The sequence below is a fragment of the Rattus norvegicus genome, chromosome 6, assembly GCF_036323735.1.
Source record: "Rattus norvegicus strain BN/NHsdMcwi chromosome 6, GRCr8, whole genome shotgun sequence".
In the NCBI taxonomy this organism is placed as follows: Eukaryota; Metazoa; Chordata; class Mammalia; order Rodentia; family Muridae; genus Rattus; species Rattus norvegicus.
Genome location: NC_086024.1, coordinates 108629224 through 108654415, shown reverse-complemented (window position 1 = coordinate 108654415; position 25192 = coordinate 108629224). Strand labels below are relative to the sequence as shown.

General features: G+C 44.9%; 1 protein-coding gene across 10 annotated transcripts in view; it reads left to right on the top strand.

Annotated features, from left to right (window-relative positions):
- Dpf3 (double PHD fingers 3) overlaps window positions 1-25192 on the top strand; it is a 278933-nt gene that overhangs the window by 202309 nt on the left and 51432 nt on the right. For 4 of the 10 annotated variants that reach the window (XM_008764749.4, XM_008764747.3, XM_039112021.2 and 1 more), the window contains one exon: window positions 9951-10079. In XM_008764749.4, the coding sequence (XP_008762971.1) occupies window positions 9951-10079 (129 nt within the window). Of the gene's footprint in view, window positions 1-9950; window positions 10080-12825; window positions 14317-17066; window positions 17156-22157; window positions 23831-25192 lie in introns of those variants that run through there. The other 6 variants (XR_010052069.1, XR_010052068.1, XM_063261728.1 and 3 more) reach the window with 4 other exon arrangements.

Sequence of the window (25192 nt, the reverse complement as noted above, 5' to 3'; positions counted from 1 at the left end):
AGCCAGCAGTTTGCTTTCTGTTGATGTGGTGAAACACTGACTAAAACCAACTTGGAGAAGAAAGGGTTTATTTGACTTTGCAAGTTTGAGACCATCCTCAAGGATGATGCCAAGGCAGGAACTCAAGAGAACACTTGAATCAGAAATTGAAGCAGAGACTATGGAGGAGTGCTGCTTACTGGCTTGTACCCTCTGACTCCTCGGCTAACTTTCTTATACAATCCATACATTCCTGCCTAAGGATAGTACTGCCCACAGTGGACTGGACTCTCCTCTATGGATTACCAATCAAGAAAATGCCTTACAGGTTTGCCCACAGGTCAATCTCATAGAAGCGATTCCTCAACTAAGGGTTCTTCTTTTCAAGTGTGCCAAATGGACAACCAAGATTAACCATCAAGGACTGCCACAACAGAATTCTAGGCTGAGTGGCTTAGACAACAGAAATTGACTTCTCACAATGCTAGAGATAGAAGTCCAAGATGGAGATTACAGCAGAGTTGGTGGTGTCCTGTTAGGGTGCCATCCTTGGCATAGATCGGTCACCCTCTTGCTGTTCTTACACAACCTTTCCTCTATGTGTACAGACAGAGAGGAAGGCAACTCTCTGGTCTCTTATCCCCAATTCCATCGTGATGGCACCATCCTCACAGCCTTACCAAAGACCCCAGTTCCAAATGACATCACACTGGGCATAGGGTCAACATAAGCTCTGGGGAACGTGGGGACACAGCTGGATCCACACCAGACACATTTGGTTCTTGAAGCTCCTTGATGACCTGTTTCTGTTTGTGCTGGTCTTATGGACCTCACCCTTCACCTTACAAAGTCTCCATGAGTCTATAATCTATACACACAGTGTAGTAAAAAAACAACCCTCCAATATCACACTAGTTCATGACTTTCCTGAACCTTTCTCACACAGTTTTTAAGCCTTAAAAAAATTCTCCTTTAAAAATAAACAATGCTTTATGCCCATAGTGAAAATTTTAGATTGCACCTCTGCCTGCTATTGTTTTCAACCTCCATATCGGATGATCCTGAAAAATATATACATGCCTGTCCCCTTCTCTCTGTCTCCTGACCACCACTGGCTTCTGCATGTGTCACTACAATGCTTTATTTCTCTGTCCCTCAGCCTCCTCCTTGCCTTGTATATTCTATTCTCCAGATTGGTCTTCTTACACTTTTATTTATTATTTTTATGTGCATTGGTGTTTCGTCTGCACATGTGTCTGTGTGAAGGTGTCAGCTGGAATCGTTTCGAGCTGCCATGTGGGTGTGCTGGCAGTTACCAGGTCCTCCAGAAGAGCAGCTAGTGCTCTTACCCACTGAGCCATCTCTCCAGCCTCCCCTGGAATGTTCTTGTGAAGGAACGAAGCAGGTCATAGCATACTTTGCTCACACGTGTGCTCGGCCCGTACTTCTCACACAAGGCCCTCACTCTGGGCTTCTTAAGTGTGGTAAGAAGTGTCAGAACCACCGGGGACCATGGTGACTGGCTCAGCCCGATCTCTCAGGAAAGTCCTGGTCAAAGGCAAACCTTGAAGGTTGGCCATCTTACTAAGCTCCTAAGAGATGAGTTTCCAGACCTTTCCTTGAATTCAGACCCTCGTTGAATTCCAAGTTGAATTTTAATGAACTCCCAAAGTGATTTTCACTTATTTTACAATTTTATTTTTTGTGTACATGGGGGTGGCACGTGTCACAGCACATACACGTGGAAGTCAGAGGATAATTTGTGGGAGTGAGTCCACCATTTGGGTCCTAGAGTTCAAAGTCAGGTTTCAGGTTAGTGGCAGATACCTGTACCTACTGATCCCTTTTGTCAGCCTCCCCAAATGACCTTCATTACAGAATTTGAGAAGCCTTGCTTTATAACACACACACACACACACACACACACACACACACACACACACACACGTGTGCGCGCGCACGCACACATACACACACATATACACATATATATTGCTAGACTTTTGGTTTTGGGTTTCTCGAAGGCGTGGTTGTATGTTGAGGAAAGGGCCAGTCAAGCAGTACACTGCCAGGGTTCAGAGCCAAGACAGTCATTAACTTTTGCTTTGGACAAACTGATTTGCCTGCTTGTAACTCAGGCATTATCTATGTGAAATCATAACGTTGGTGATGCTGCCTTATGGCTGTGATGAAGACGTAGTAAGTTAAGTCACTAGAAAGCACCGTATCAGCAGAAAATGTGTGTACCATAAGGCAGTAGAGCTGTAACATGTCCCACGAGAGCTGGGTGTGCTATTTTAGATCTGAAATGTTCCTTCAGGGCCCATGTGTTGAAGGCCTAGTCCTCGGCCCACAGGGCTTTTGAGGCATGATCAAATCTTTGGAGGAGGGTAGACCTAGTGGGAGGAAGGGAGGCCATTGTGTGTCACTGCTTCCTGGTTGTCAGGGGTTGAATAGGTCTCTGTCATATCCCCCTCTCCCAACCACAATGGATTGTGCTACTACAGGTCTAAAGTAACCAGCAGCGAGGCCTGGGATCTGCCAGCGTCTGCCTCCAAGCATCAGGATCACAGGGGCACATTGTGCCCAGCTTTTCCCATGAGCTCTGGGCCCTCCATGTTTGTATTAGCTGCTTTACCCTCCATACCATCTCCCGAGCCCTCCACTTTGTATTTTCATGTAGAATCTCTCACTGTTCTGGAACTCTTGGATTAGGCTGGGCTGGCTGGCCAGAGAGCCCCACAAATCTACCTGTGTCTGTCTCCCCAGTGCTGGGATTACAGGTATGCATTTCCACATCTGGGTTTTTGATGTGGGTTCTGGGGATCATTGAGTCAGGTCCTCGTGCTCATAGACAGAGCTGTTTCCACTATGCCAGTTTTCCTCAGTACTCTGTTGTATGCAGCAAACCGCTCTGACTCCCATCACGGGCCTCCTTCCCTGGGTGTATCTTCCTGCTTGATCCACCTTGTTCAGGCTTATGCTGCCTATTGGTCTCCTAGTCTCTTGATTTTTGCCTAATCCCTAGGTCTGAAGCCTGAGGCTTGTCCCTTCCTTTTTCTTTAAATACTCTATTTTTAGTCAGTTGGGCACAGACAATATGGGTCCTTTTGCAAACTGAGTTCAGAGGTGGTGATGGTGGGGAGATCACCCTGGCCTGACACATCTGCCCCATGCAAAGGCTTCTGTGAACACGCGTGTATCCTTTCACTAAGTGTTTATTATCAGCGTGGTGACAGTCTTATGTGCCAGGTGCTAGGAACACAGAGAAGAAAGACGGTGTTCCTGCCCTCAGGGAGCTCCTGGCTAATTGGGAGAGAGTCACAAACATGAAAGGATGAAAGCCTGCATCCCTTTGGGTTGGGATAAATTCTCCCTCCTGTCTTTTCTCCCACACTATTCTAATCCTCGGGCAATAGACATAAAAGGACATTAGCTAGTCCTCTAACACATTGCTTGCTCTAGAAAGGTGTGCGCAGTGGTTTCTGGGGACTTGCCTCTGTGCTGAGGCTGCCTCAGAGATGCCTTCCCTCTAACCCTGCCTTTAACTCCTCGGCACCTTGTGTCCAGCTTCCCTGTGGCGTGCGCTGCCTTCCAGCTCACGTTGTCTCTTGTTGTCCTTGACGATCCAGAGCGTGGCAGTTTATCAGGCTCGTCCATAAACTTGAAGACATTTTAAATCAGCCCTGGTCCTTCCCTTCTCCATACAGACTGACCTCAGTGCTGATTGCTCCACACCGGCACCCCTTCCCAGCCTTACTCTCCACACACGCTGCTGTTCTCAGCGATCAGTGGCCAAGAGGCAGGGGAAGAGGACTCTTGATGGCCCAACCGGCCTGTGGTGCGTGGACCTTGGTGTCCATTTCCCAGAGGAGCTCCTGGATCTTGTCTCTATGCATCTGCGTGAAAGGCATTGTTTGCCCAGCAGCAGGGCCTCATTGCTGTGAGGCGGCCACACACCAGCCTGAATGGAATCCCAACACTTTTATTCCTTGGATCTGTGGGATTTATTTATTTTTTTTTATCAATTCTAGGGAAGCAGTGAAAAAGGTGGCAGGCCTTGGGGATAATTTATATGAGTAAACACGTAAGGAGTCGGGTGAGCGCAAGCATGAGAATTAAGGCCGTTTATCGAGTCTGTGATGCTCAGCTTGCCCTCTGGTCCGGCCTTCCCCAGACTTGATCACACCACTTTTAACCCTCTCCTGGCTCTGTTCCACACTGGGCTGCTTCTGTCTCTGCCCAGTTGCCTTCCCTTCCCTGTCTGCTGCTTGCTTCTCTGCCCCTCCCACAGCCCTCATTAAAGGCTGGAAGAAGGTAGTGGATGTGGCAGTGGCCTCCAGCTGAGGCCTGCTCCCTGATTCTGAAGGGAAGGCACATTGGCTTATGCTCTCCCTCCTCACCCTCCCTGTCTCCAAAGCTGCTTCCTCCAGCCTGTCTTGTCCATTGTGTCATCCATGGCTAGCCCGGGGCAGCCTTTCTGCGCGTCCTCTCTCCCACTCCCCTTCTCTTCACGCCGTCTTCTAAAGATGTGCCGCACAGCCAAGTGGTACCAGGCTAACATGCTTTACACTTGAGAGATGGAGTAATAACAGGTGGCAAGAGCAGAGGCTGCTGGAGCCCAGGATTCCGGTTGCCATGGAAACATGTCAGCCCTGTAGAGGGACACAGGAACTGTCAGCCATGGAGGGTGGTGGGGGAACAAGTGAGAGGGGTTAGGAGAGGCACGTCTTTTCCTGGAGGGCTCTGCCTATGGCTCCCCATTTTTCCAGGTGCTGTACACCCCATCCAAGCAGGCTCTGGACAGACAGCTGCAGGATGGCGCTGGGGCTCAAGTGAGCTAGTGGACACGGAACATGGCCTCGTGCTTGTGCCCAGCAGGTCCTGGCAGGCAGCCTGAGCATCTGCTCAGAATGGGAAGCCATGCCTTTGTGCATATGCCAGGAAGAAGCATCAGCTTCTGGCCTGCTTCCTCTTTCCCCAGGACACCTGGGATATGGTTCTAATCTCTCCAGGAGAGAGGTGACTGACAGTGGCCAGGCTGTCCCACCAGTCATTGTGTTCATGAGTGACAGATAACATTGCAGCAGGGATGACATTAACGGGAGGGAAAGACAGCCCTGTCATGGATTTGAGGCTTTGTTTTCCATAGATAGAAAACGTAATTTAACCATTAAGTCCTGTAGCATACTAATGTCCCCTAGCACGCCTACTCTTACTTCTCTGAGTGTGGTGGCTAGACTCTTGGAACTTTGGTCACCTCATCTGTCAGTCTGTACTTCCACTGGTCTGTAAGAACCAGTGAAATAGCATATGCCGGACACGCCAGATAGACACTTGTTTCTTTTGCTTCATTTTGCTTTGAGTTATTTGAGCACCTCCCCTCACTTCTGTCCCCCCCCCCCCCACCACTGCATTTATTCATGAGTTCTGTTCCTGAGCTCTATTTGCTTTTTTCCTTTGAGGTTTTCTTGAGTTCTCTCTCTCAGGTAAATTCCAGAACTCTCAAGGCTCACTTTCCTTTCTTGGCAGCCTACCTGAATCTTTTCTATGATCTCAGTTATGAACGTCAATCAACAGTAGAGCAAATCCATCCTTGTGGACACTGCCATCAAGACATCACTGGGGTCTTTGTCCTCCCCACTGTCTTATCCTACAAAATGAGACTCAATTTCCCACATGCAGAAGTAGAAACTCTATTTAAACCCTACTTGCAAGCTCTGGGCAAGCCCCTTATTTATAGTAAAATCCTTTATAGCGAACTCAGGTATGATGCTTGTGGCTAGGTCAGGCCATAGGCCAGGGTAGCCATAGTGTGAGCTTATGACTTAATGCTCTTCGCCATGAGTCTCCGGAGAGCTTCAGTGAAGTGTTTCACAGAGTCACCCAGGGATAGATTACATTAAATTTAAGTTCAAGAGGAATCTCTGCTTTTATCAGGTCAATTGAAATAATTTTTATTCTAGAGCTTTATAATTAATATATCGGGTGATTCAAATGGACTTGAAAGAGATTTATGAAATGCTTGCTGTACATGGTATAGCCAGAAAGTGTTTGCTTCCAGACCTTCTAGAAGGCTGAGACGTGAGAATTTCTGGGCATATAGGCACCTGAGGATGAAACCCATCTTTCCTTTTATAACTGGGACCTGGAGTCAGCACCTTAACCTTTTTGCATTTTGGTTACCTCTTCTTTAAAACGACTCCTACTTCACATAGATGCTGTAGGAACGAAACACAATGACATACACCTGGCATCTAGTAGGTAGGGCTAAGCCCCTGCATAGCTGTGTAGTCTGTATCTGCTTCTCTTCCCTCTCAGCAAGCCATTGAGTCACAGGGAAGTAAGTGGGTAGATATGGGCTGGTATCACTTCTCAAGAGGTAACGGGTTCTGGTTTTATGCTTTTTGGAATGGTTGTGTTAGCCAGGTTGCTCTGGTAAATACCTCAAAGAAATAATCCAAAGGAGGAAAGATTTATTTTAGTTCAAAATGTCAGAGGTTTTGACCAAAAGCTTCTAGGTTCTGTGTTTTTAAGGTTATGATGAGGCAGTGTCTCATGGCAGAGGAGGAATAGTGGAGCAGATCTCCCTACTTCAGATGGTCAGGAAGCAGAGGAGCTCAACAGGAAGGTGCCAGGGCCATGATACCCTCATGGACTGACTCACTTTCTTCAGTAAACTCAACTTTTATAGTTCCATGACCTCCCAGAAACCTATTTGAATTTTGAACATATCATTGGGTCAGATCATTGATTAGGTCAGAACCTGTATGGTTCAGTCACACCCCTTAAAGTTCTACCTTGGAAAACTGCTGCCTTGGAAACCAAACCTTTCAACACGTGCTGTTTCGTACCAAACCATAGCAGTTGTGTTCTTTATTCTTCTAGCAATTCGGGACCTCAGCACCCACTCTTGCTTACTGTGGGCTGTTTGTGAGTCCATCTGTTTGGACATGGATCATCTCTTTGAAGAGTCAAGAAATAAACTAAAGGCAATGAGCGATTGCTCTGCCACAGGGAAAGCTGGTGCCATGCTCTGTATGCCAGAGGATAATCCCAGATGCATTGAACGATACCCGTTTATACCTTTATCACCTTTTAAAGCCATTCATCCCCCAAATTGTTGGTCACCATTTCCAGTCTACAAGTCAGCACTGCAGGTGGCCCTGCAGTGTGTCTATCTGAAGAAATTAATCATTGTGTGTGACTATATGAGGCAGGTGTGCACGTTTACCAAGGTACATAATAGTGATACCAACATAGTGCCCTCCCCAGGGCATGACTGGTCATAGCTAGTTAGGAATAGGGAGGGGCCATGGACTCACTTGTGCTCTCCAACTGATCTTGAATATCAAAAAGCATAAAGAGAACCAATGTGTATGCTATTAGCCCATACCTTGTCATTTCACTGGGATGGAAGGATGCTTTGAGCCCATTGCTGTAAGAAGAGAGACCTTAACCAAAATTAAAACACGGTTACTACTGTCCCCTCACTTCCCCTCTCCTGCCTCATCGTGCTCTACCACTGGGCCACCCCCTGCACTGTCATTTTCTAAACTGGACCATTGCTTAAGCAACAATACATCTCTTACCTCCTCTTATCACAGTTGTACTGAGGTCTACCATCCTCACTACCTTATACAGACATTTTATCTTTCTGTATATGCTGCTTTGACACCATGCCATCAGAACCTTCTTTAAAACCAGGATCCCATGCATGGTAGACAAGCATTCTACTGATGAACTATATACCCAGCCCTCTTACGATTATTTTATTTTAAATTTTGAGAGAGGGTACCATGAGTTGCCCAGGCTGGCTTTTGACTCCCCTTGGCAAGCCTTGAACTTATGACTCTTCAGTCCCCACCTCCCAAGTAATTGGGATGACAGGCCTGTATCACCAGGTCTAACTTAGAGCTTTTGATTCAACAGAATATTCTGTCTGTGGTCCCTTTGGTGACTACTGTAAAGAATAGTCTGGAAGTTATTAGTCTCTGTATTTTTCACTCTTCATCTTTATATATCATCAGGGAATACAGTGAATTGAAGGCATTTAGATTTTTTGGTAGTGGAAGTATGTTGAGAACAGGGAAAAAAATCTGATATTGCAATAAGTCTGTGTATGTATAGGAGAAAGACTGGGACCCAGGGGTCTTTTTGGCATAGTGTATATGGGATTTTTTTCTTGTGTGTAGGCAGTTACTCAGATGTAATTATCTCTGCACACTTTGTACCTGGTTCACTCAATTGTGAAACCTGGCTTGTCACCTTAATATTATCCACCTCTCGTTTATTTTTACCACTTAGTAGGCTTCAGTGTACCTCCTAAATAGGAAACCTTAAGTTTATTTGCTTCTTAAACATACTTAGATTTTTTTCTCTAGAAAGTATTGAAAATGGAGAAGAGGGCAGTTGAAGAGAAAGGCAGAGGGCAGAGAGCACTTGGGCAGAGCATCCTTCACAGGCAGATGCACAGGCCTTGGGCGAGCATCCGTAGGGCCACTCTGCTAGCTATGTTGATACCCTTGAGATGCAGTCCTTATGGAAGGAAGGCCCATCCTCAAAAAGACCTCAGAGGGTGGCCCATTCCTCTGCCTCCCCCAAGCAGAGGATTGTCTCCATGCTTGAAGATGAAAATCAATGACTTAGAAACTGATTAAACAATTCAAATAGCGACTGATAAATGGATTAACCCTCTCTAATGTAATTCTGTTAGCTTTTGTCTTCCGCCTTCCCCAGGTAAGTTTTCTATTCCTGGAGGCAGAGCAAAGGCACAGAGGAAGCGAAGGCTGGAGGGAATCCTATTAAGGGGGCGAATCCGTTTATCACTTACTGTCTAGCTAGTATTTCTGCTCACATATCTGCTTCCTCTTCACAGATTCGTACCCTATGGGACCCTGATTAACGTTAGCCAGTGAATAATGAAAGATAGCAGCAGACACTGAGGAAACTAAGGAAGAGGAAACCTTGGTGGTTAAGACTTACTTCACAAACAGACTTTTCTTCTTGGTAGCAATCAGGGAGTGTGAATAGCACCTAAATGTCTAGATCAGAAAGGAGAATGAGAAAGTGGAAGCGTCCTCCCACACGAGGAACCTGCCCTAGGGTTTTCAACCAGCCCCTAGGAACTGGGAAGGACTTTGGTCCAAGGCACATGTGTTATCACAGGGCTCTCTATTCAAGGTCACACCTGAGGACTTTTTCACTGCCTTTGTTTTGATGTTCAGCAGGGGTAGGCTATGGAGTTATCCTGTTCAGTTACTTGTGAAGATCTCATGCTCATTCGTCACCACTGCATCCATCTCTGATATGAGACTGAACTAAGTGCCCATCCAGCCATGTCCAGCTGCAATTCTGGGCCTCTGAGGTCCTCGGATGAACTTATCCCACTTGTTTTCCATGAGTGATGAGTCTGTACTTCTGAGAGTTGAGGGTAGAACAGACACATGCACTCCGAGTCTCTAGCATGCTGTCTAGAAGTGACTAGCCACAGATACTGAGTAAACACATCTTTCACAAAGGCTAGGCTTGAGTGTTGGCTGTTTTCTCCCTCTAGTTCCTGTTCACAATTTCCAACTGACATTTTGGAGTCTGTATAGGACTAACAGAGGTTTTCCTGACTAATAACAAATAACTCATACTATTACTGAGTAGCTTATTTAGAGATGGAATTGGAAGGGCAAAAACGTGTCTATAAAATCATTGAACTGGGAAAACTTTCAAAGACGAGATTCTGAAGGACTTGCAGGATGAGTACCATTGGACAAAGAAGGGCCAATGAAACAAAAGCAAATGTTAAATCCTAGTCCAATATCGCCGATATCGCCAATATCAGTAGTCTCCCCAAAGGTCCTAACAAACTCTCCCATTCTGAGCTTTCTGCTTTTCCCAGAAGAGACTCCGCTACACTCCAGTAGACGAACAGGCAACATATAAGACTAAAATTGGATTATTTCTCATTGTTTCCACAGCCCAGAAAGGACCAGACGGGACAGTCATTCCTAATAACTACTGTGACTTCTGCTTGGGGGGCTCCAACATGAACAAGAAGAGTGGAAGGCCCGAAGAACTTGTGTCCTGTGCAGACTGTGGACGCTCTGGTGAGTGTGGCCCCTTCCTGCACTGTGTGCTGTAGACCTCTTCTCCCCGGATTGCTTTGCCATCTCTCAGTGGTTGGGGAGAGGAGAGAGTGAGCAGAAAAGTAATGAAGGTGATGACTTCGATGTGAAAGGGATTCTCAGGTTTATTTTCCTGTTTTTCTTCTTTGGGTCTTAAGAACCAAAAACCACTCTCTGGGGCCCAGAGGAAAGGAAAAGGAGAAGGTCTGGCTTTCCCATGAGGTGGACATAACATTGTATGTGCACTTGCAGTTCAAAGTAAGGTAGAACAGAGATACGTGGAGACACCAGGCAACATGCTCTCTTGTACTAGTTGATGGACATGCTAAAAAAATGGTGTTTATTCTGTGGAAATACTTGGGACAACCCCCAGAGTATGGAGACAGAAGAATCAGGGAAGCAGACAACACATCCTGAGCTCTGGGGCTCCTATCTACCAGCACAACCCTACTACCACCATTGGCTGCTCATGCCATATTTCCATGTAGAACAGTACAGAGCTACAGTCACGTCAAGGAGTCATGAGGGCAAGCATCCTTGGGAGCAACCTGCCGTTGGCCTTGCCTACTCTTTTCATCTTTAGTCTATCCAAAGACTAAAGTATCAAAGAGAGATGTCTTGTTCCTTCATTATTAGAATGAGTTAGAGTCTTGGCTGCAAATTGGATTTCAGTTGTAGATAAATCATTATTTTTGCCTGGTCATGATTGGTTGGTGCTTTAAACACCCCCCTCCCCCCATTTTTTTCCCTACGTCGTAATTAGACCAAAGCACAAGGCAGGGAACTTATTGCAGATACTGTCTTCTGTTTCACCAGCTGCTTGCTGCCGACACTTTGGTTGGCTGGTTGGGGCTAGCTTGGGAGGTCATCTCATCTTAAACCTTTTGATCCAGTGTTATTTTGAGCCCCAGTCCCAAGAGGAGGACTGAGGTGACCTCATCTTAGTTTTCTGCAGTGACTCAGTTCGGCCTGGTGTGGTCTTAAGTCTTCCCTTTAGCTCTTATGTGTTTTGAAGCTAAGGTTGTTTAGGGCTCTAGACAGTCTTGAGTGGTAAACCAATAACTAGAAATGGACTTAGTATCAATTGCCTAAGACCCTTTACATTTAATTCTCAAGGACCCTATCAGGGAGTCCCTTTTGTGCAATTCTGTCAATTCATTTATGGTCCAAATGGGATATGTAACAGTGACCTTTTACTTGGAAGATGTAACCCTGTGATAGACGGCTCTAGGTTTTAGATTTTTAAAAAGAAAATTAAACAAACGAACTTGCACCTGGTACTATTTATTTGCTGTAAGATCAGGCAATCAAACAACATCAATTTTATCAGAAGCAAGGCCACTTGGCCAAGCAGAGTCTTGTGGGTTGCTGTAGGCCTTGGTGGGTTAGAAGGCAGCTTTAAGGGTCTCATTTAAGCTGCCGGCATTTTCCCCTTTTCTTTCCAAAACAGCTGATGTACTTTAACTGATCCACGGACATCAGGAGTAGGATGTTAATTTTTTTTTCTTTCTACACGAAGCCTCTCTTCTTACAACCTTTGCTCAGCATTTCTTTCCTTGATTCTGTCTGCTCCATGCTTCATGTGTCATTTACGGCATAAAATATCCTCACTGTAATCACTGGGAATTAATCTGGAGGGCCGCAATTCAACACCAACTCTAGTGTTCCTGGAAGAGTTAAGACATTTAATATAGGTGTGTTAGCCCATGGGGTGAGCTGCTGAGACAGATGGGTGGATACATCTTTGGGGCCTCCCCAAGGTCCTTCCAAAGAATAGTATGAATTGAAAGAGCAGATTTCCCTGCCTCAGTTTACCCATTGCCTCTGTGTCCTGAGAGAAGGTGTCTTGTCTGACCCTTGCGTGGAAGGGACCATCACTATGGAATTGAGTGAAAAGAATAGGTCTCAGAGGGCTGGGGATTTAGCTCAGTGGTAGAGCGCTTGCCTAGCAAGCACAAGGCCCTGGGTTCGGTCCCCAGCTCCGGAAAAAGAAAGAAAGAAAGAAAGAGAGAAAGAAAGAAAGAAAGAAAGAAAGAAAGAGAATAGGTCTCAGAGCACTGTATTCATTAAGTTTAGGGTTTTTAAAGCCCATTGTCACCTTTCAGTGTGCCTTGAGTTCAGGTGGACAGGGTGCACCCTCTGGAGTAGCTAAGACATGGACTTGTGTAGTGGCCATGGTGTGTGAGATTGCAGACATTTCTTCCAGGGTTAAAGGAAGCAGGAAGTTCTTCTGAACTACCACTAGGCAATCCAGCTGCTCTTTGCTTTTGGTACAAATGAACTACACGGTGTCAGGGGGGCAACGGAAAGAGCTGTCAAAGAATGGGATTAGAAGCGGGTAAAAATAAAAATAAAATGGACGGAGGCTTAAGCACTTTGAATGGGTTATCTGACAGTAATACCTTGGTAAAGCTGACTGTCAAAGTGACGGACGAACGTTGTTCAAAGAAACGCCAACCGAAACTACAAAGAAATGCCAGCGAGGCTTAAAAACCGCCAAACTAAAGCATTGTGTGGAGCAGGGCTGAGTGAGCGTGTGCCTCTGTCCGAGGGGACCTAAGGAGATGTTGTGCGTGTATCTGGACACATGTGTCATGGTAGGGAGGAGACCTTTTCTGGGAAGTGGGGTCTTCCTGGAAATGGGTGCTCTGTCCTAACTCGCTGTCATCAGACGATGTACCCGGTGAGTCCCTTTTGGTCTAACGCTGGCTTATTATCTGGCTGTTAGGAATAACCCTGCAGTGACATAATGAGAATATTAATGGTGCTGTCTGTTGCTTAACCCGTGTGCTGATATATTCATCATACATGTCAGCTCATTTGGGAGGAGAAGGCAGGAAGGAGAAGGAGGCAGCGGCCGCAGCACGGACCACGGAGGACTTATTCGGTTCCACGTCAGAAAGTGACACCTCAACTTTCTACGGCTTTGATGAGGACGATTTGGAAGAGCCTCGCTCCTGTCGAGGACGCCGCAGTGGCCGGGGTTCACCCACAGCAGATAAAAAGAGCAGCTGCTGAGCGCATGGGACAGACTGTCTGGCCAATTAGCCTCCCCGCCCCTGACTCTTGTCATTGTCTAGTTCTGATATATATTTTTAAATGAAAGACGACTTGGGCATTTCCCTTTATCCTTGCTTTTATCTTCTGCCTTCCATGTGTCCCTCCCCCTCCTAGCATCCTTCTATTTTGGGTACCACAGAAGCACAAACTACTGAGAACCAGGGAAGAGCAGGATGAGAGTCCTCTGGGGAGCAATGGCATCATGGCGGGCTCTTATCCCTAGAAGTAGGAAAAATTAAGTGGATTTTCTTTCACCGGGGGGAGGGCATCTTTTTGACATGAGCAGTTGATTTTCTGTTTTCAAGAGAAGAGGAACGCAAGGTTTGAAAACAAAGAACAAATAATGTTAACAATATTTATTTATAAATAACTATTATTAGATGAGAGAGAGAGAGAGAGAGAGACAGAGAGAGAGAGAGAGAGAGACAGAGAGAGAGAGAGAGAGGAGAGAAAGAGAGAGGAGAGAGGAGGAGAGAGAGAGAATGGCCACTGTGTGTGTTGTGTGTGTGTGTGTGTTGTGTGTGTGTGTTGTGTGTGTGTTGTGTGTGTGTGTTGTGTGTGTGTGTGTGTGTGTGTGTGTGTGTGTGTCTGTAGAATTTCTTCAATGGGAGTTGGTGGCTCCACAGAGCAGACCCCTCCCCATGTTTCCTCCATGACCTTTCCATCTTCCTGCTTGTGCGAAAATGGCAACCATCCCAGAGAAGCCTGGGGCCACTTACATCTGGCCTCCCTCCAGTGCTGGCCCTGAGCAGCAGTGGTTGCTCCCCTCGACCCCTCTCCTCTCTCCTTGTTGCTGGGTTTCCCTCACTTTCCTCCTGGCAAAGATCAGCTTCCACAGAATGGAATGTCAGCCAATCACAGGCTCAGCTCTGACAGAGCAACTGAGGCCGGCGCTCCTGGAAGGAAGAGTGGCACTACACAGTGCATCTCCCTCCCCTCGCCCCGGTGTAAGAACATGTAGCCACCCATTGGACGATGGCGTCTTCCATATTTCTTCTACTTTTTATAGTGCCTGCCAGGCACTTTGTTTTATCTTTCCAATAGCATTTCCTGAAATAAACCAAAGCAACACTTGGTCCGAGGCCTCAGGGATAGAGAAGACTGTCCGTCCATTGACAGTCCCTGAGAACAGAACAACTGCGAGGCCCTGCTTAAACAGGTACGTCCTGGCTGGATTGCTCACAACGAGTGCAAAACCATCATAGTTTTTTTCTCCTTTCCCCCCTTTTGTTTATTTCCTTCCTTTGGTTCTTCTAAGCTTGCTCTTTTGTGTTTCTGGGTTCTGCCTTTGTGGTGAATGGAGAGTCTGCCCTGTTGTGCATGTTGGGCCTCAGTGCTGGGCTGATAATAGCTTGGGGGTAGGGGAAGGGCTCTATAGCGAATGGTTAAGCTTTTTGGCTTCTGGCTTCTGGCTTCTGGCTTCTGGCTTCTGGCTTCTGGCTTCTGGCTTCTGGCTTCTGGCTTCTGGCTTTTGGCTTTAACTGCAAGAGAAAGTGGCTGGGGAAATGCTTGGCTGCCTTTTCCCTTGGTTAAATGTGGAAGTGAAGTCTGTCTGCTTGGGTAGGAACAAAGGCATAGAACAGTTTACTGCATGTGTACGGTGGTATTTTGGGCTCTGGGGACCTGTTTCACAGCCAAGGGACCTAGTCTAAATTAAAGATCTCTGGGCCAGCAAGATGGCTTATTGGACAAGGGTGCTTGCAGCTAAGCCTGATAGCCTGAATTTGATCTGTGGTATCCAATATGGTGGAGGGAAAGTACTGACTCTTGTAAGTTGTCCTCTGTTGTCCATGTGTACACCATGGCTTGTGTGTCCACATAAAAACACATGGGAGCATTTGTGAGCATGCCACATATACACACAGAGAGTAAACCAAGCAACCCATCAAACAAACAGTAACCACACGAAAGACCTCTGATTAAGCCCAACACTCCACTGGACTGTTTTGAAGATTCTGAATTCCCACAGAGTATGGCCAGGGCATTGTGCTTCCATGAGCACACATTGCAAGGTCCTTCTGGCCACCTAGTCATCTGATTGCTTATAAGTATCAGGGGAGACTGGCTTCTACAGTCCAAATTTGGCAGGTCTCCCTGAATTAGACCACTCATAAATTTAACAAGCTAACTCGGCAAAAGTAAATGCATGCAGACAGCTCTACAAATGAAACCTTTTGAGTTTTCCTAGTAGCCCAAGATAGACGAACGTCTCCTCTTCTGTTTCAGATGGAATAAACTTATTTGAATGTTTGCTCAGTTTTGTGAGGTTGAAAATGATACTGTCACCCACTTTAGGGATCTTCTGCCGAATCTATATGTGCTCTTCTTCCCAAGGAATGGAGCATAGACCTCCCATGTTGTACTGTTTCCGCATGCGCACATGCAGCGACTCCAGTAGGGTTCTGCCCTTTTGCCACTTTCACCTCTGTACTTGATTGTCCTTTGATTCAGATATTGGGTTCATAGCCTTATGGCTTTCACTGATGAAATGTGATCTTCCAGGTCAATAAAAAATATATTCAGTCTGCACAACCATTTGAAGTCTTGTCTAGTTGTTCATGATCTTATCAGTGACAACTTGACTTTGAACTTGGGATGTTTTAAAACTCATATATATATATATGTATATATATATGGTCTAGTTTATGCTTCTAATAAAGAATCAATAGTTTAGAACCATCTAACAAGGCTAACCCCACCCCAGGGCAGTATCTGATTGATTTACTTCACTAGTTTAGCTTGCCTTTCAGTTTCTCTTGTTAGGCACAGTAGCTGTCATTCTCTATCCACCCAGCAGATGTGGAACAGTGGTGCCACCTCACATTGTTTGAGCATCACGACTCATTTCTGTACAGCACCAGCATCTATAAACAGCTCAGAATTGATACTCCTTAAGGAAAACTCAAAGAACTGGATGGAACCTGGCAGATGACCAGATTCCCATCTTTCAAGTGAACCTGGAGAGTTCACTCACTTGAGTGAGTGGAACAGATGCTGGTTTCAGGGTGGTGGGACATGTCTTAATGCAGAGGGATGGTACTTTGGAGAGAAGGCATAGGAGGCAGCAGCAAAGGAGGGAGCAACTGGCTGTCCTGGATCCTGCAAAACTCAATGGTGTTGAAGTTAGGTCTTTATGCCCCTGGCCCAGAGAACATAGTCAACATGGGTGCTGGGCTCTGTCTTTAGTGCTTTCTTTAGAATAATTCATTTGACTTCTATTCCGAGATAAATGCTTGCATGACCCCAGGTTTAGGTGAAGAGGCAGAGACCTAGAAATGAGGTTGAACGCATCTAAGGTCCCACACATAGTAAGGAACCAGGTTTTGATACCTAGCAGCCTGATTCTAGAACCCACTGCTGGTCCTTTGTTCTGTCTCTCAAATTGGCCAGAGTTAAGGAACAGATTTCATTCAGTTCCCATTGAAATAAAGGATCCCATAATGAATGTGTCTTTAAAAGCCATCCTCTTAAGCAATTTCATCCACCTTCAAGTAAGCAACTATTTCCCATTGAAGAGAATTCTAATTCTGATCAAGGTTTGTACAGAATATTGTAGGTAACTCATCTTCTACGTAAGCTAACTTTTAGACAGACTCTGGGTTCCTCACAGTGGCATAAAGTCTTTCCTTGTGACCTCACATAGGAGTTATATGAGGTACTAGAAGGTTTTGGTTAAGAATCACTATGAACATTTTAGAATAAAAAGAAACTCACGATCACCTACGGAATGACATGCCCACAATACTTCAGAAATGTCCCCTGGTTTTTCTCAGTACCAGCCCCAGCATGGGAGAAGCCAAGGTATAGAACTTTGTGCCAATTTAAATCCTCTTGGGGGGATATCAAGGCTGGAAAGGTAACTGGTCTAATAGGTTGACTATCTGATGTTTGTTCCAACCCCAATCTAAGGTGTCATTTTCCGTTCCGAAGACTGAGGGGGTCAGAGAGTAAGCTCACTACAGCGCCGGGAATGAGGAATATGCATTTAATTTTTAAAGGTACTTTAAAGTCAGCAATCCAATTTACTGCTGGTATTTTAGAGAGAGGGATTTAATAAAAAATAGGATAGTCATATCAATAGCATCCGTTTAAGTCTTCCCGCTTGCTTTGTGTCTCTCTATGCACCTGATGGGTTGGAGCTTGATATTGCCTCTATACAGCACTTGTGGGAACAAGAGACCATCATGATGTGGGGACAGAACTAAAGGCTGTTTGGAGGTTCTTACTTCATGGTGGAATAAAATTAATTTTTATCCAATATGCCTCCTGTTGTAGCTGGTGAATATAATCTTGAACATGTACTTAAACTTTGAGCAGACTCACGCATTGGGACTTTTTCCATGGGCAATTTTGCTTGACCTTTGAAAGGGAAGTTGTGTATGTTGTGGTTTTTCTGAGTGAGGCCCGTTGAGGCCCATTTGGTCTTGTGAGTAGAAACCCAAAGCAGACATGAAAGACTTCTAAGTTCTGGATTCAACTCCCCATGTGAGTTTCTTGATGTGAGCGCTGTTTTAGTTTCTTTATGCCCCAAATGTGAATGTTTCTTCTTATTTTAATACATGACCAACACTACTGATTATCACTCTGGAAAAACATGTTGTGAGTGGAGATAGATGTCAAGCATCTCTGTTTTACTGGTGAGGAAACTTGGGGTTTGATTAGATTAGATAATTAGTCTAAAATTTCAAGGTCAATAAGTTCTCGGTGGCTGGGTCTACTCATTTTCAGTCTTCTTAAATTCAATCTATAGTGACTTACTTGCAGGTCATATGTTTGAAGATATCTTGAATGGAATTAGTAAAAGGCTTCCTATCTTCACTGGGGTTGAAAAGAGTATTCAGTATAAAATAAACATAAAACAACAAAACCAATCTATTAGGCTAGTGGTTCTTAGCCTGAGGGTCATGACTCCTTTAGGAGTCTTATCAAATATGCCTCATATCAGATATTCACATTATGATTCATAACAGTAGCAAAATGACAATTATGAAATAGCAATGAAATAATTTCATGGTTTGGGAGGGGTCACCACAACATTAGGAACTGTATTAAAGAGACTCAGCATTAGGACGGTTAAGAACCACTGCATTAGATAATCATGTTGAGAAACAGCAGCACCCAGATTCCCATGAACTTTCTGAAAGGACTAAGTCTGGGCTTCCTGTGGGGTGGAGGTTTGGCTGGTGGAGGTTTGGTGGAGTGGTGAGGTATCATGGAGTGAGACTCCATTTTTATTGTGTGCCTGAGAGTCTGTGAGATTACAACCCTAAATGGCATGACACTGGTGTGCTTAATAAGAATGATTTCTGACCATTTATTAAAAACCAATAAAGGAAAAACCATTAGGCGTGATTGATTTCCAAAATAACTAAATTGATGGAAGTTCTCCTCTGGAGGTGATTTGTTAGCTGGGGAGATAGCTCGGATGTCTTAAGTTCCCCAAATTGATCCAAACAAACAAACAAACAAACACACAAACACACAAACACACAAAACACACTATACCAGGATACTTGTAACCCTAGTACTGGGGTAGGAGTGGGTGCAGAGAGAGAGTCAGAAAGTTGACTATGTATCCTAGTGTAGTCAATTGCAGGCTAGTCTCAAATAAAGCAGTAGTCATTGCCTCAGGAAGGACTCCTGAGGTTGTCCTGTGACTTGTATACGCACATGCAAATGCACATGTACACACTTGCATTCCCCACCCCCACATCCACACAAAAGAAGTCACTAGCTAAAAAACAAACAACAAAACAAAAACCAAAACATTCAAAACTTAAGTAGGTTCAAAAGTATCTCAGAACCAGTATTCAACCAATGGCTAACAAAAGTCTAATCTCACACTTAGCAAAAACTTCTAAGATACTAAATTTAAAAATCCCATATACCCTTTACTCAGATATTCCAAATAGCCACAGTATAGTAACCACAATCAGAAATTCGTTTTGGGACAATATTGCAAGCTTTGGACATGATCCAAATTCTGCCTATTAACTTGGTGATGTCATTTTTCTGACCCAGGATCTCACATGGCAGCCAGTTGTCCCATCCTTCTGAAGTTCTTTAGCCTGGACTTATGAATCCAGTGTCTGCCTAGGGTTTTCAGTTTCTTGATGTAGAGTGTTGGCTGGTCGTTTCATAGCCATTCCCTTTAGGTTTCTGTGCTATTTTCTAATGGTGTGAATGGGGCTGTGCATTTTTGGTTAAGCATGTTAGATAAAAGAGGTTGCATCCTTCCCAGTGTGTTGTCAAGGCCCATGATTGACTTAGCTCTTTGCTGGTGAGAAAGATAGTGGGCCTGTCAGCTGATGTTTCTAGCTAGTAAGTTCTTAGATCTTGGAGGATAGTGCTTGTATTCGTTATGCCTTTCTTCATTTGGTGACTAGGAACTGAGTAACGTGCAGTGCAGTATAAAGTGAATGCTCAGCCCTGTATAGCTAAGGTGCAGTTAAACTGGGACTAATGGATTTATTGGCCAATGGAGTTACTTGTAATCTAGCTGTGGAGACTAAGACCAGCTATTCACCGACACTCAATATGTAAGGGATGTCATACGGTGGTATGTGATATCTTACCAGGGCCCACAGTAGTCAGGGAGATTGTCTTAGAGCAAGCCATCCAGATCAGTATGCTCCAGAGAGACTGCTGTTCTTTTAAGCTGCAGGTTTGCTGTCAAAGAGAATGGGGGTAGAGCTGAATCAAAAGCAAAGCTGGGAACCACAACTCGATCTGCACAAAATAGCAAAACTAGCATGAAAGGATGTTTAAGTGTTGTGCTGTAATGTTCTTCTTCTTTTTTTTTTTTTTTTTTTGGTTCTTTTTTTCGGAGCTGGGGACCGAACCCAGGGCCTTGCGCTTCCTAGGTAAGCGCTCTACCACTGAGCTAAATCCCCAACCCCTGTAATGTTCTTCTTACCAGTAGTCTTTCTCTTCCAATGATGGTGTGCTCCTGAGGGCAAGGGTGCCATCGTTCCTGTCTGTGGATAATATCCAATACCACCGTAATATCGTTATTTATTGAAATAAAGTAAGAAGTTAGCAATGCTTCTGAGCTAATTAATGGAAATACTCTACAATCTTGTTCTGTACACATTAGGTGCTGGACTAATATTTCTGATGGAACAGTGGAGAAGCTGTCATTGGAAGCAACATCCATTGGTCCAAGCAGAGAGAGAAGATGAGATTTATTGGTCAATGCAGTGCAGGACAGTGCAGTGGTAGAGAGGGATAAAGGAGAAAAAATGAGGATGTGGTAGAAGAAGGTGGTAGAGAGCTGTCAGTGTGGGGAAAGATGAGAAGCCGAGCTTTAATGGAAGGGTTCAGCAGGAGACCAAGAATAGCAAGGCATTTTCTACAGTCTGTAGTTGACTTAGGCAAAGTAAATGGGAGAAAAATGTATGTCAAGAGTGCAAACTCAAAAACTTACAATCAATTTTCTAGGTGGGTTAAATGGAGCAAAAGTGTGTGTGTGTGTGTGTGTGTGTGTGTGTGTGTGTGTGTGTGTGTGTGTGTGTGTTGTTAGTAGATGGATGGAAGGTAGAAATTTGTAAAACTGACAAAGTGGTAGGAGCCATCTGCCTACAAGGGGAAGAGTTTTGGAGGAGGAATAAAAAGACTTTCAGGGGATAAAATCATGGCCAATATCCAATGAGCAAACAAGTGGCAGGTGACCTGGGAAAAGCCAGAAGGAAGGTCACTCTGGCTTATATTTCTATGGGAAGGGTTGGAGTCACATGGCACTAGCTGACTTGAAGAACAAGAAAGAATAGCTAGTCAAGGAAGAGCAAGTCAGCAGCACACAGAAACAAGGCCGTATTAAGTGGGATCAAGTGTACTGGAGGAGCAGGGACAGATGCGCAGGGAAGATTTGATGGGCCTGGGGTGTGGACTTTTTTCAGACTTCCTTTGAAAACAGAGATGGACATACAGTGTTGGTTTTGGAAATGTGTTTCTTCATGGCCTGTGCACCAGGCCAGGGAGTGATGTCTTGGGCTGACCAGAAGGAGCAGCATGGTAGATGGTAGAATTTGAGATTAGAGGAGGTGATGTTTGGCTTTAAACTTTATTCTTTCCGCCTTGGTCATTTTTCATTTCGGCTCCTTCTGACTTTCTCCTTCCTTCCATTCAGAGCCCAGAGCCATGTGGGCTCTTTCTATTGGGTTCCATCTCTGTTCTCATAAAGGGCTTGCGAGAGGAAGTGCAAGCGCTTGCTGTTGTCTGATCCTCATATTGACTGACTATCTCATACTAAACACCAAAGGTAACTTTGTAGGCCCCATTTCAGCCAGAAGCAGAACCTATACCTGGTTGGCGTCTCTCCCACCTGTTTTAAGGTGACACCAGTATCCAGAGCTGGCCCATGGCATCACTGGGCTAGTAGAATGAATGCACTTTGTGGTTTGCTTTCTCTTTGAGTAATTCTGACATGCTTTATTATTTGGCCAGGGTTGGAGGTGAAAGTGTGTGTGTGTGTGTGTGTGTGTGTGTGTGTGTGTGTGTGTGTGTGTGTTAGTGAAGTTATGCTCTTTTGGCCATGGGCCAGATGGGACAGCAGCTGGGGTTATCTGTGGCTGTTTGTATCTCATTTCCACATAGGTGACTAGAAGACATGATTTCATAAGGGTCTTCTGGAATATTTTAACTTTGCAAAGACTTGGTTTGTTTGGTTGCCAAGTAGAAATCTTTGTTCTGTTTTTCTTTGTGTATACCCAGCTTTATCTTCTGTATTCTCTGTCTCCTGGGCCATTCAGAGGTTACCCTGCCCCTGTTGCCAGCTGGTTTCACATTGCTGATGTCCAAGGCACCAGAGAGCCAAGCCTAGTTTTCATTGCCCAAAGCTGTGGCTTCCTTAGCTCCATCCTTAATTAGTGGTTTTCTTTTGTTTTCAATTCATTCCATTTTCACCCCCCCCCCCACCCTCATCCTTAATTTTGACTTTTCTTTCTTAGGTAGCTGTCCATGCTGTTGGTTTTTTATCTCTCGTTGCCTTTCCCTCTACAGTCCACTCTGTGAGCCAGGAACTGCGCATCCTTCAAGCAAGCCATTCTTGAAGAAGGTGAAGAGAATCCAGACGATGAGCCTCTCCTCTTCCGCTTCCTCCTCCTCCTCTCCCGCCCAGCCCTTCCTGAGCGTGGATCTCAACTAATGCTGCAGTCGGCAGGGATTGGATGGAAAAGCCTCCAGCGTCTCTCAGCTCAGCTCAGCTCAGCTCAAAGTTTTGGAAATGGCTCAAGTTTGTGCAATAAGAAGATTTTAATTTTATATTTTTCCCTTTTAAACCTCTTCATTACCTTTGCTTGGGATGCCTGTGAGAAAGTACCCAGCGCAGTGTGGATATTGCTCTGCAATACAAACAACAACACAAACTGACAAAGACAAAAAGAGCGAACTATTTTATTTATTTCAATATTTAAAAGAGAGAAGGTGCTGCCATTGCACTGTCTTTTGGTTAAAATGCCATCTACTTCAGAGGTTAAAAAAAAATTTTTGTGAAGACCTGAACAAGAGTGCTTACTGTAACATAAAGGTGTCATGGTGACGCCAAGGAAAAGTACCCCACATTTTTAATAAGAAAATAAAGATCAACTCTGCTCTCTCAGGCTTGTGAGAAAGCATTCGTGTATGTGCTTTAGGTATTTTTTTGTCTTTTTTTTTTTTTTCAAATTTCTGCGAGTTGGATGTGGTAAGTGAGGAGTGGTCAGTTCTTCCAAAGTCCTCTGGAAAGTATTGTTGACATTAAATAATTATGTGTTAGGATCTGACTGAAATAAATTAGCCCCAAACTAGCAGTGTGTCCCCCTCCCAACTGCCCCTTACTTCAGATGAACCCCATTGATCTGAATGTAAAACTACGGCTTGTCTATCTTGTCTCATGAGGCCTGACTCAGGAAGGAATGCTACCCACTGACTGAGGGAATTGCTGCAAAGTTCAACAGCTCCAAACAGAAATGATTTTGTGTAGAGTAATTCAGTGAACGAACAAACAACTATAACGACAGTCAGGAGTAGGAGTAATCAGTGGCGGAGAGGGCATGGCTGAGTTAGGTGACAGCTCCTCGACTTGGCCAGGAGAGTGGTGGGGCGCAGATTTCAGAGGTCTGAGAGGCTAGAGTTGCTCCAGAGAGTAAGGAGGGTGAGCATTCTGTGTGTGTCCTTTATGGCTGTTAGGGCCGATGGAATGGAATTCGGTATCCTATGTTTGACCTAGCCCAGGAGGTCTGCTGACTGTCTGGGCTACTGGGTTCTACCTCTTGGCTTCTACTTAGCTTGTCTTTTACATGTCCAGAGCAGAGTCATGGATGGCATAGATAGGACTTAAGGCTGCAAAGTCTCGTCAGCCAAAGTCCTTGAGCCACAGTATTATTAAAATGTCTCAGCCTGAGAATAAAGCTCATCTGCCATTGAAAGGGAAGGGTAGACAGGCAGACTTTCCATTAGACCCGTCAGGTTTCCCACTCAAGAGAAGGGGGATGTCACCAAGAGTGTCTTACTATCATTTTCTGGTAGAAAATGTCCCTTGTCAAAAATGTTAATTACAATAATAATCTGTTCTCCAACCCACAGTCACAAGTTATGATATATGTAGAATTGTGATAAAGCTTTGCGACGATGTAGGGTTTGTGTGACGTTCGTGTAAGTTTCTTCTAAATAAAACACTGTTTTTGATGGTCTTAGAACATCTGTAAGATTTGCTTGTCAACCTCATCCTGCATAAGTGACTTACAACATGTGTGGAAAGAACTCCTGCAAAGACTCAGCTCCCTTGCACGCCCAGGATTTGTTTTATTTAGAAGTGCATTCTGGGACGGCAGTTGCCACTGGCTTGAATGCCAGGAAGGGGCATCAGAAGTGAGTGGTACCTGGTGCATTCTCAGCTCAGAATCACTGTCACCCATCCTTCCATCACCAACCCCATTTACCATCCTTCCATGGTCGAAACAGAATTATCAAAATCCTGGCTATGTGCAAAGCATAGCACACCTGTTTCATGTTGCTATTGTACTGCTGCCGAAGTTCTGCACAGCTATGAGAGATTGAGCTTATGCTTGGAAAAAGATTTGAGGCTGCCATTTTTTTTTTTTTTTTATTGCCTGAAAGCTGCTGTTGGGTTAGGCTCCCCACGTTGACAGCTGTGCAAGCTCTAAGGTGGACCCATTGGGGTAGAGTTTTCCTAAAGGTTCAGATGGATGCTACGAAGGGTCATCTAGGTTATCCGTGAGGTCGGGTGTTTCCCTCTGAGCAGTGGACCTGTTCCCCTGCGGGCCAGGTGGAGGTGGAGTGGGACATTTCAGAGCTGTTGCCATTGGGTTTTCTCTTTCTTAGAATGAAGGTCACACGCAACTTACATTTTCAACTTCCATTTTCTAGGTACTAAAAAGGAGGTTGTTTCCCACTCCTAATATTTTGTGGTCCTTAACATCCCTATCTCCCCCTTTGAATTTTGTATTTTATTTTTGTATGTATGAGTACGTGTGTGTGTGTGTGGGGTTGGTGTTGATGTATGTTTTCCTTTATCATCTCCACCTGATTTTTTGAGACTTGATCTCCCACTGAGCCCAAGTCCTGACAGCTGTGAGCACTAGGGATCCAATTGTCTTTGTCCCTCTCCCTACCAGCACTAGGATTACAGATGCTGTCCCTTCTGACTGACTTCTCATGTGCATGCTGGGATCTGAACTCAGGTTCTTACGCTTGCCTGGCAAAACTCAACTGAGCCATCTTCCTGGCCCTGCTCTCATACGTTGTGATAAAATATTTAAAAGGTAAAGCTCACTACTTTAACCACGGAGTGTATAGTTCTGTGGTAAAAGTATCTTCATGTCATTGAGGAACCATTTCCACTTTGTCTCTAGAACTGTTTCATCTCCAACCGAAGCACTCCCTTTAAGCATCAACTTTTCTCCTTTCCAGCCCCTGGCCACAGGGATAACCCAACTGTGTGGTGTCATCATTCTGTTCTATTTCCCTGTGACTCTGACTACCTCATATACCTTGAATAAATGGGCTCATGCAATTTCATTCTTTGTCAAATATTT